At 38.8% G+C, this 12,370-nt stretch overlaps 1 protein-coding gene across 1 annotated transcript in view; it reads right to left on the reverse strand.

Moving 5' to 3' along the window:
• Nucleotides 1-357: 357 nt before the first annotated feature.
• LOC149148277 (uncharacterized) overlaps nt 358-12,370 on the reverse strand; it is a 36,344-nt gene continuing 24,331 nt past the window's right edge. Inside the window, exons 2-3 of the mRNA XM_089442129.1 lie at nt 510-837; nt 358-363 (exon numbers count right to left, since the gene is read on the reverse strand). Coding sequence (XP_089298255.1) covers nt 358-363; nt 510-837 — 334 coding nt within the window. The remainder of the gene's footprint in view (nt 364-509; nt 838-12,370) is intronic.

The following is a 12,370-nucleotide window of genomic DNA, read 5'->3' on the forward strand; positions in this document are numbered from 1 at the left end:
CTGTTGCAGTTGAGATTCAAGCTGCAAAAAATCAATTTGTTCTTATGCATATTGTAGACAGGTCTGCATTTCAAAGAGAGAGTCTTTGTTGATTTCGACTATGTTTTCGACACTAGAATGTATTAGTGTATTTAGTAACTCTAATACTCCATAAATTCTTCCCATTTTGTCAACAAATCAAATTCTGTAAATGTGGAGTGTCAGCTTCAATTAAAAATACACTTATTTAACTTGTTTTCAAAGATATTAGAAGTTTCTCCAATTTCGATTTGCACCAAGTTTTGGCTGAATGGTGAAATCATACAACTTTTGGAATAAGGGGATAACTTCTATATACTTTAATACTCTACGAGAACTTCAACACTGAACACAAAAACCATAATGAGTTTTAAATACAATGCCACAACTGAGGCAGCAGCAACTGCAAACTTGCTTGGATCCTTCAAATACTCCTTCACTTTCTCAGCCAGTGGAAAAGAATAGTAAAGTTCAATAGTGATTGCTAATACATTCTTGTAACCGTTGATGATAGCATGTGGAATAGCTACAATTGTGGGATAATTGATCGCCAGAGAAAGAACTGTCACACTAGAAATACCAGCAGCAAATTTCTCTATTAAATCATCCTCTTTGAGATCAATAACTTTAGGATCAAATACCGATCCATTGTTGTATACAGACTGCACAATCAATCCATAGGAAAATGGCCGAATGCCAAGCTTTGCCAGCAAAACTGCCTCAGAAGAACCAGCCTTGTCTCCTTTCTTAGTAAGCTCCACGAGTGTTATAATTTCAACAATACCTTTGTTAAGAGTTCGATCGCACCAATTTTGAGTGCTTCACCGATCGAACCAATTCATAGTGCTTCACCGATCTCACGCATAGGCCACGAGCGTATCAACTGAGGACCTTTTACCACAAGTTTCATCACCACCATTGGAATTGACTTTAAGATCAGGATATTTGAGCTTAATGGGAAGCAGATTAAATTACATATCTGGGACACTACTGGTCAAGAGCGTTTCCCAAAAGATTACAATAGCATACTATCGGAATGCTATGGGTATTCTTCTGGTGTATGATGTCACGGATGGATCATTATTTAACAACATTCAGAACTAGATAAAGAATATTGAGCAGCATGCCTCTGATAATGTGAACAAAATACTGGTTGGCAACAAGGTTGATATGGATCAGAGTAAGAGAGTTGTCTCAACTGAACGTGGTCAAGCACTTGCAGATGAGTATGGCATTAATTTTTTTTAAACCAGTGCCAAAACAAACATTAATGTGGAGCAGGCCTTCTTTTCAATTGCAAAAGATATTAGGAAGAGATCCCATTCGCCCGCCCAGTGCCACGGTTCCCTGTGGTGAAAAAACGGAAACTTTTGCCTACCTTTCTGCAGATGAAGGAAACCCTATCTCATCAAAACATTCCTCCATGGCTGCCCATGTTCCCAGATTTGCACACTTATAAGAGCACTCCTGTGTGGAACGAGCAGAAAACGGATCCCCAGTTGGCCAAGGTCAAGCAGGCCAGGCAACGGCGGAAGGTCGAGCGGTTGCTGGTGAGTTTGCAGCAAGAATAATAATGGCAGTTCTGACACACAAGAAGGTGGCAGGAAGGCAGAATAGGGAATTACAAAGCAGAGGGAAGCCAAAAATGGCGTTGAAAAAATGACAGAGGTTGTAGCTAGAATTTTGCTGAGAAAATATTCATAAAATGTAGAACTGATGGCAGAAATGACCTGCACAGAAAGGCCATAAGATAAATGGCTCAAATATCAGCAGGGAAGGATATCGCCCGCTCTGATACCATGTTAAACACACACATGGCAAAGACAAATAGGAAAGATAAAACATGAGAGTACATTTATTATTAACAAATGATATATATTTGTAGTACATTGTATGACCGTTGGGTTCCACATCCCAAGGTCTCTTGGACTTCCTTAGTCTATTCGGCTTCCACACTAACCCATAGAGGATTAGGTGTCCAACAAAGACAAACCACTATATATACCCAACTGGGTTATCTGCAAAACACAGGAAAATGCAAACATCTCTACAACTTCGGATGAGTACAGAGGTACAAAATTTCGGATGGGTACAATAGGGTGCAGGAACTCAGTTTCACTGTAATTTTCGGTGGGTAGAGTGAGTACAGGATCTCAGATACTTTTGAAATCTCGGTGGTGATTACAATATGTAATTACAATGTAACCTTCTTGGTGGCGACAATCTCGGCATAGCTGTAACAATAAGGATCTCATGTTAGAGAATTATATATTACAGAGCAATGGAACACATAAAATATTGCAGAAATATAAACACATAAAACAAGAGAGACACAGATATACGTGGTTCACCCAGTTTGGGCTACATCCACGGAGAAACAGCCAGTCCTTCTTTATTATATTATGTTATGAAACCAGCTCAAGAAAAGATAGAAAAGATAGATCAACGCCTTAGAATTCAGCCTCTTCGAGGGGGCAACCTCTTTTACATTACATAAATGAACAATTCTTGGATGATTCAAATGAAAAAACCTCATTTCTATATATAGGAGTCTAAGGAGTCACAATATAATCCAGCCGACCTAACAATAATAATATAAAGCCACAAAAATAACAATAGAGGGATTCTATGGGGCACAGTAATAACAATATGGGGGCAATAGGGCACAACAATATTAATAAGGGGTATAACTACAATAGTAATGGGGTAATCACTAGTATTATAGGGACCCAACATGCCCCTCTCCTTCAAAAAAGTTTTGTCCTCAACGCTTGAGTAGTTCTGGATACTTCTGCATAAAATTCTCATCCTCCCATGTGGAATCTTCAGCGGATAAGTTCTTCCACTTGATAAGATATTCTCAAATTGAACGATTTCGTAGCTGTCGAGTTCTTGTTTCTGTGACTGCTTCCGGTTCCAATATAATTTTTCCTTCCTCGTCAAGTTCTGGCAATATTGTTTGAACTGGGAGCTTGTCGCCTATAACCTTCTTTAAACATGAAACATGGAAAACTAGGTGCAATTGAGAAGCTGCATGAAGCTCCAATTTGTATGCCATAGTACCAATCTTTTGCAACACCTTGTACGGACCATAATACTTTGGCGATAATTTATTATCCTTCTTAGCTTGCTTGAGGGACATTTGCTTATATGGTTGTAGCCGTAGGAATACCCAATCACCTACATCAAAACTTCTTTCACTGCGATGTTGATCTGCTTGTTGTTTCATTCTATTCTGTGCCAACACGAGGTTATCCTTTAAGAGTTGGAGGACTTGTTGTTGATGTTCGATGTGATGTTCCACTGCCTGAACCTTAGAATTTTCTCTTAAATATGATGTGATGGATGGTGGTTGATACCCATAAAGTGCCATAAATGGGGTCATTTTTGTTGCTGTATGGAAGGGAGTGTTATACCACCATTCAGCCAGAGGCAACCATTTGACCCATTATGTCTGTTTATCAGATACAAAGAAACGAAGATATCCTTCCAAACATTTGTTTACTATCTCAGTTTGCCCATCAGATTGAAGATGATAAGATGAGCTATGAGCTAACTGAGTACCAAGACAAGAAAATAATTCTATCCAAAAATTTCCAGTGAAAATGGGATCTCTGTCACTTACAATAATCTTTGGGTTTCCATGTAGCTTTTGAATTGTTTCCATAAATGCAGTAGAAACTGTACTGGCTTTAAATGGATGTGATAATGCACAAAAGTGTGCATACTTGGTAAGTCTGTCAACTACCACCATGATGACACTCTTTCCCTCAGACTTGGGTAAACCTGTGATAAAATCCATTGAAACCTCCTCCCAATGTTGGCTTGGAATGGATAAAGGTTGTAATAGACCCAGTGTCTTAATTGTTTCAACTTTATTTTGTTGGCAAACCAAACATTCCACCACAAACTTTTGAATATCTGATTTAAGGCCATCCCAAAAAAATTCCTTCTTAACCCTATGGTAAGTTTTTAAAAATCCTGAGTGCCCTTCTAAGGGAGAAGTGTGCAATTCCATAAGAATCTTTTGTTTTAGCTGGGAATTCTTACAGGTATAAGCGATCTTTGTACCATAACGAATCATTTTTCCAGCTAAATGTATCAGACGTACTGGAATCTTGTTGTAACTTTCGAATAAGTGCCCACACTTCTTCGTCATTCTTCCATTCCTCCCTTGCTTCGTTTATCCAATCTAGTTGGATAATAGAAATGGCGCACAACAATGCTTCCACATCCTCATCCTTTCTTGAGAGTGCATCTGCCACCACATTTTGCTTCCCTTTTTTGTAGATGATTTCAAAGTCATAACCCAACATCTTTGTGACCCACTTTTGTTGTTCTTCAGAGGATAATCTTTGTTGTAAAAAGTATTTAAGGCTATCATGATCCGTTTTTACCTTGAAGTGTCTACCCATTAGGTAGGGTCACCATTTCTTAAGTGCATGGAGTATTGCCAACATTTCCTTCTCATAAATAGCTTTGCTTAAAAACTTTCCCTTGATTGGACGACTTTCAAAAGCAATGGGTCTTTCATCTTGCATTAGAACAGCACCAATTCCATTTCCTGAAGCATCACATTCCACAATAAAGGCTTTTGTGAAGTCCAGTGTAGCTAAGACCGGTGCTTGGCACATTGCTTCTTTAAGATGTTCAAAGGCCTTTGTTGCTTCCGGAGTCCATGAAAATGCATCTTTCTTCAATAATGTTGTTAGAGGTGCTGCTATTCTCCCATAATTCTTAACAAACTTGCGATAATACCCTGTCAACCCGAGAAATCCTCGCAGATGCTTTATGGATGTGGGGATTTTCCATTCCTTAATGGCTTTAATTTTGCTAGGGTCTACCTTAACTCCTTCATGAAATACAATATGACCCAAATATTCCACCTCCTGGACTCCAAAGAAACATTTGGATCTTTTTGCATATAATTGTTTCTCCTTCAATAGTTGTAGCACCCTGTCAACATGTTCAACATGATCCTTCCAAGACTTGCTGTAGATTAGTATATCATCAAAAAATACTAACACAAATTTTCTAAGGAATGGTTTGAAAATTGAATTCATCAAACCTTGAAATGTTGAAGGTGCATTGGTAAGGCCAAAAGGCATGACCAAAAATTCATAATGACCCTCATGAGTTCTAAATGCTGTTTTCGGAATGTCTTCAGTCTTCATTCTGATTTGATGATATCCTGAACGAAGATTCAACTTGGTGAAGTAAATTGATCCATGCAATTCATCCAGTAATTCATCAATGACAGGAATGGGGAACTTATCTTTAATAGTGAGCTTGTTGAGCTCCCTATAATCCGGACACATGCGCCATGATCCATCCTTCTTGTGCACCAATACGACTGGAGCAGAGAAAGAACTTTGACTCGGTTGAATTATACCAGCCTCTAGCATTTCTACAACCATACGTTCAATTTCAATCTTTTGGACATAGGGATATCTGTACGGCCTGATGTTTGGAGGAACACTTCCTGGAATCAGATGAATAGCATGATCATGATCACGCATAGGTGGGAGACCTTTGGGAGTCTCAAATACCTTGGAATGATTGTCCAGGACTTTTTGGAGATCTGTAGAAATAGATGATTCCGATGTGGAAACATCTAGTGAGCATAATTGTGCAATTACACCTCTTTGCTACTTTTTTAGAAGCTTTGTCATACTATTAGAGCTGATTATCTTTCCTGGTTTCCCTGCAATACCCCTTAATTCAACTTCCTTTCCTTCCGTAGAAAATTTGATGAAAAGTTCTTGAAAATTAAAATCTATTGTACCCAGGGATTGTATCCATTGGACTCCTAGTACAACATCAACACCTCCCATTGGAATGGAAAGCATTGGGTTAGTCAATACATATTCTCCCATGGATAACTTGATATTATGGCACTTTCCAGAGCAATTTATTGTTCCTCCATTTGCAATCATCACTTGACACTCTGGTGCTGGATATAGGAAGCAATTCAATTCTTTTGCTACCTTACAATGAATAAAATTGTGGGTGCTTCCTGAATCAATCAACACTATTACCTTTTTCTTCTTGATTTGTCCTTCTATCTTGATGGTTTGAGGAGTGGTAATTCCCGCCAATGCATTACAAGATATGGTCGGATTTATTTGTTCTTCATCTAGGCTTTGTTCCTGGAGTATATCCTCTTCTTTTTGACCTTTCTTGCTCCTTTTCTTCTTCCTCTTCACAATCTATGTAGAATAATTTCTTCTCAGCACACTTATGACCTTTAGTGTATTTTCTATCACAACTGTAACAAAGCCCTTTTGCTCTTTTTTCTTCCAATTGTTGTGGTTTCAACCTTATAGGTTGTGGAAGACTAGGGGCAACAACACTTCCGTCTTTATAGTTGTGAGTGGTATGCTTCCTGGTTGCCATAATTTTGCTTTCCATTTTTCTTGCTAACCTAAATGCCTTCTCTAATGAATCAGGTTCCCAAAGGCGAACATCATGTTGGATATTATCCTTTAAAGACCCTATGAACACATCAATCCTATGCTCCTCTGGAATATCTTTTACCCTTATGTTCAATTTTTGGAACTCCTCAATGTGCTCCATTATTGAACCCTTTTGTTTGAGACTTATCAATTGGCTAAAAAAAGTGTTGCTTTTTGTATCCTCATAATGTGCTATCAATTCTTCCGTAAAAAATCCCCAAGTGATAAATGGTTTACGAGAGCAAAGCCATTGATACCATACAAACTGATTTGGTTCCAAATATAAAGTTGCCATACGTACCTTTTGTGTGTTTTGCACATTATTGAGATCGAGGAATTGCTCCATCTGTAATATCCATGTGGCAGGATCCTTGCCATCAAACTTCCTCATATCGATTTTTGGAATATGGTGAGTCTTCGATCCAACATTAGCATCTATGGAATCATGATTAACATTTCTTTTGTTCTCATCATGAGTTTCCTTTAGTACCCTTTCACCCTTAGGGACCATTTCTTGTAGCAACTTATTCATATTTATCTTCAATTCGTCCATGTCTGTCTTCAAATCTATCTTCAAATCATCCATCTTAGCTTCCACGTCAATCATCTTAGCTTCTACGCCTTTCTTTAAACAGTCCATCTTAGCTTCTACACCTTTCTTTAAACCATCCATCTTAGCTTCTACATCTTTCTTTAAACCATCCATCTTAGATTCTGTTCCTTTTTGTGCAAGGGACAGTTGTTGCACTTGGTCTTGTAATTTGGATATATCATGTTGCATTTCTTCCTCTTCTTCATGAGTCATGCTAGAGCTTTCAGGTTCCTTACTAGGTGTTTGCATTTTCTTTCCTTGGAGCATCAGTTACCGATAATAATGCTCTACTATGCCCTCTGAATTCCTTCAAAATAAATTTTCAAACCAAGCTTAAACAAAAATTTAAGAAAATCTACACACCTTTTTTCACTTTGTAGGAGCTTGATATTGCCTCTGATGTATCTCTATACTTTCCAATCATCTAGCTCTGAATTTGTGACCTGTAGTAGCCCTCTGTGTCCTCTTTCCAATGCCACAAGTCTGACCCAAATTGGATTCTCCAAGGAAGAGTTATGTGAAATCTCCCACAGTGACTTGCTTATAGACTAGTTCAGTAGAGCGAACTTGTACGACGTGCCACGAGTCACTGTTTCAACCTTTGGATCTGAAACATGCATACAAGAAACTGCAGTCCGTCCTCTTTCTGTGCCTTCTTACGAAATTTCAATCCGATCCCCAGAGAGAAAGTTATGACGATTTTCCCTAGGTCACCTGTTTTGAATGTAATTTAGGAGTCTGCAAAAATACCAACTTCCTCAGATCATATCTCCGCAAATATTGCGCGAAAAGCTCTGAAATTCGGACCCAAGGTTCAGCACGATTTTTTCTCAAGTGGGTTTTTTGTTGCAACTTCTGAAACGTCACAGAAAAAAGTTATAGCGAAAATGCCACGATGACCTGTTTGGAGCAGCGAAACCCTAGAATCCAAAGCTCTGATACCAAATGCCATGAAACCAGCTCAAGAAAAGATAGAAAAGATAGATCAATGCCTTAGAATTCAGCCTCTTCGAGGGGACAACCTCCTTTACATTACATAAATGAACAATTATTGGATGATTCAAATGAAAAAACCTCCTTTCTATATATAGGAGTCTAAGGAGTCACAATATAATCGAGCCGACCTAACAATAATAATATAAAGCCACAAAAATAACAATAGAGGGATTCTATGGGGCACAGTAATAACAATATGGGGGCAATAGGGCACAACAATATTAATAAGGGGTATAACTACAATAGTAATGGGGTAATCACTAGTATTATAGGGACCCAACATATTATTCAGCAAACTGAAGAGATACAACCTATAGCAGATCCGTTGTAACACCCTCTTCGCTCTCAATCTCCTCTCTCTTCCTCACTAAGAATACAGATATACATAGACGTAATACAATTCCCTCATATATAGTGAGGAGTTGCCTTCTAGGGAAAAAAACCCTAAATTAAACATAACTTCTACCGTTAGATCATCCACCTAATGAACGCCTAGATTGACTAGAAATTACTAGACTTTTACAAGGCAATTTTACATCTATTTTTAGTTTCGGGGGCACTGCCCCCGAACCCCCGCCGAGGCACTGCTGGCCCCCGGACCCCCCAGCCGAGGGGACAAGTCCCCCCTGCACCCCCCCACGTGGAGGGGTGTACAGTATTCCTGGGGTATACATCTAGCTGAGACATTTGAATACATAAGATAATCAAGCTCCACACCCAACATCTCAATGCAGGTGTTAGAGCCTAAATTGACCTCAGGCTGAAGGGAGACAATTCTAGGGTAACCACAAACCACGCTTAACCTGGTAGCTAGCCCTACCAGTCGGGAGAGGGCTCTCTCTTTTCAATCTCAGTGGAGATGACTGAATCAAATATGGATTTTAGGCTGGGTATAGTAGCTCTAGGGTTTTTGGTTGATTTTGATGAGTTTGTTGCTGGATCAAATGGAGCAGACAACTTTGGGTCCGGGAAATCAAGTCAGAATTGCAGGGTGTTCTGTGGGGCGAGGTAGGTAGGTGTTTTAGTACTTAAAATTGAGTGAGATGGTAAGTATAAGACTGGTGAGGGGCTAAGGAGGGCATGCACAGGTCATGAATCCTTTCAAACAACTGAAAACATAAAAAACTAAATGTATTCCCAAGGCAAAGCATTGTTATCAATGTATTCTACCTATCTATCTTGATTCATTTAGTTAAGAAGAATGAAATAGATTTTGGTACATATAACACATGAGAAAAAACTAATGACAAAAGGAGAAACAATGCCAAGACACATTACCACAAGAATCACACAAAAATAGTTGCAAACCCTGGTTTATTTCCTTGCCAAACTGCTGTAGTGATGTACAATGAAGCTCAAAGCATCCAAAAGAGTCCAACATTTACAAATGACTAAGAAAGTACATAATATAGGCATCAAACAACTCATGCTAGCCATCAGGGGTCGAATCCATGAGAAGAGGGGTGGTTTCAACCATATCTAAACTAAGAACAGGAATATAGGCAGTGGAATAACTTGCCTCTAAAACCATGGAAACTGATTCATTCACCCCCAAACCACCTCAAAATGATGTATCTACACTCTAGAGTCATTTTAAAATTACATTTACATAGCATAGCATCATTTACATTCATAAATTCATCCACAATGAGAGTAAAAGTCAATTTGTGAAATAACTAGGTGAAAACTGGATTTTTGAGCAAAACTGGCAAAATTCATCCTATGCGCAGCGCCACTTCAGACCCCGTTTTGGAGGCCTTCCCCTTAACCAAATTGAGCCCAATATGGCTTGTTGGAAAGGCCTTCCTATCTAGTTTCTGGAACATCTTGAATTTTGAATTTGGAGGTCATTCCCCCCCCCCCCCCCCCCCCCCCCCCCCAAAAAAAAAAAAAAGTGGAATATCCCAATATTGCTTCTTGTGTGTCCAAAAAGTGCAGAAAAAAGTGGCAGAGATGTCATTTTTTGATGGTTTTTTGACCTTTAGGTGACCAAGTTTTTCTCCAAATTTGCTGAAACTTTCAGGGATTGATGTCCTCATCATGATGAATGTGAATATGTAAGCCATTTCTCCAAAAAGTGCCCCAGTCAAAAGCGTGCAATTTCTTGTGTTGAAAATTTCTATGCGCAGCGCCACTTTCAAACCCAGTTTTGGAGGCCTTCCTCGTGTCAGCATTGGGTACATGATAGTCCATTGGAAATCTTGTCGAGTCTACTTTCCAGAACATCTTGAATTTTTTAATTTGGAGTTCATTTTCCCTGTCAAAAGTCAAATCTCCCAAGACTGGTCAAAATGTGCAAAATGAGGCTACCTAAATGTAGAGTGTTGTTGCAGTCAACTTTTGAAGGTCTTCCTCAACTCCATCTTCCTCAACTCCAAATTGAGCACATAATAGCTCATTGGAAAGAACGTTGTGTCTAGTTATCATTTGACTCATCAAGCAAGTCATTTGGCCAACCAAGCTAGGAGAAATCTTGATTTTCCTAAGGTCACTCCAAAGGTGCAGCAACTCTCTTGAGGCAACTCTATTTTTGAAATTTCTCTAAAACCATGACACCTGTGAAAAAAGTGAAGGACTTTTTTCTTCCTTGGCCTATTTTGGACAAAAACCTCTCTCACTTTTTCCAGATTCATTTTATCTTGCTCAGAAACAAAAACCCTAGGAGTGGGAAATGAGCCTTGCCTCAACACAACTGAAGCATAACTGAAGCACAACAAGGTGTAAAATGACCCATTGGAACATGAACCAATGATGACAACTCTTTTAATGATGGTACACTCATTTTAAATGGTGACATGGACCAACACTTAGAAAACTTTGAAATGAGTGAAAACAACTCCTAGACCTAATACCTAGTGACCAAATTTTACTTGAAGACTCACTGAAATGACAAAATTTGACTTTGGCACCCTAAGACCACTTTGTAAGAGCATATTTGATCCCTGGTGGAAGGCTTCAAAGACTGACACTAACTTTGGCTCCAATGGGGATGGTAGCTCCTTGGAGGTGCCAAGAACACCGTAGACCTAGTAGCCTTATCCATTGGGCATGGAGTCAAAAACTCAAGCTGAAATTACATGATTGAATACTGATGACTCAAAGACACAAACTGACTTGAAATTGACTCAATACTAAAACACAACTGAAAAACTGGAAAATATGTTCAAAATGGAGCTTATTCAATAAAACCTACTCTAATGTTCCATTCATCACTTGATCAAGTGAAATGAAACAACCAATGCAACCATGTAAGTATTCTGGATGTTGTTTGAATTCTTCGCAAGTGCTTTCTTATGAACAACAAGAGAGAACTACTGAAAGGCAACTCCCATGAAAACTTGTAAACAGATCCGTTGAATAATATGGATTCTCTATTTGCCTCCAAAAATCCTGCATAAGGATCTTGAAATTCATGTGCACTGGGAATTTTCTCATCCAATGGATTACTTTTCTTCTCCTCATACCAATGCAAACTTTCATCTGAGCTTTGTAACGAGACTCCTGCTGATAATGACAAAGAACTGGCTGTTGGATCAAATTTGTATTAATACTCGTTTCAAGCTCACAGGTAGCTAATGGAGAAGAGCTTTGACTGCAAACAGCATCCAACACATCAGCGATTGGACCGTGAAAAACTTGAAAAGACTATTGCAACCCATTTTCTATTGATTCCAATGAGACTACATGATTTTACACAGGCTGCTCATTTGAAGATATACAATGCAAATTTCCCTTCAAAAACTGAAATGATTCAAAACAGAATGGTACGGAATCATCTTGCATCATTTGATCATATGTTCCAACTTCCAAGTCTTCATCTGCAATCTGACATTCAATGGCATTCGGAGGCTGAAAATCTAGATATGAGAGATCTTGAACAAGGATTTCATTGCCCTCTAGTTGGTCAAGATCGAAACTTATCGACAGTTGATTTCTGATAGCACGAAAGTTGTCTTTGATGAACTGAAATGAAGTAAAACAAAAAGGCAAAGATCCCTCACTTACTTTAAAATTTGCTACACTTTCCTCCTCACTTCCATAGCTGATATGCAACGGCTGATCACTGTATTCGAGCTGCTGAAAGTGAACTTCCTCCTTCCACAAACCAGCTGCTGATTTGTCTGCAAGACTAGCTTCTGTTTGGAGAACATAATCATCATCACACTGATCAAACTGAGGCAAATCATCAGTATAAAACACATCATCAAGCAGACATGTCAAATCGATAGATTTCTCATTCTCCAGGATGATCTCTAAAACACAATCATTATCAGATATATGACAACTGGGATAAGAAAGAAAATGTTTT

Source organism: Pinus tabuliformis, chromosome 9 (assembly GCF_031772625.1).
Source record: "Pinus tabuliformis cultivar Carrire ecotype Pingquan chromosome 9, CPIR1, whole genome shotgun sequence".
In the NCBI taxonomy this organism is placed as follows: domain Eukaryota; kingdom Viridiplantae; phylum Streptophyta; class Pinopsida; order Pinales; family Pinaceae; genus Pinus; species Pinus tabuliformis.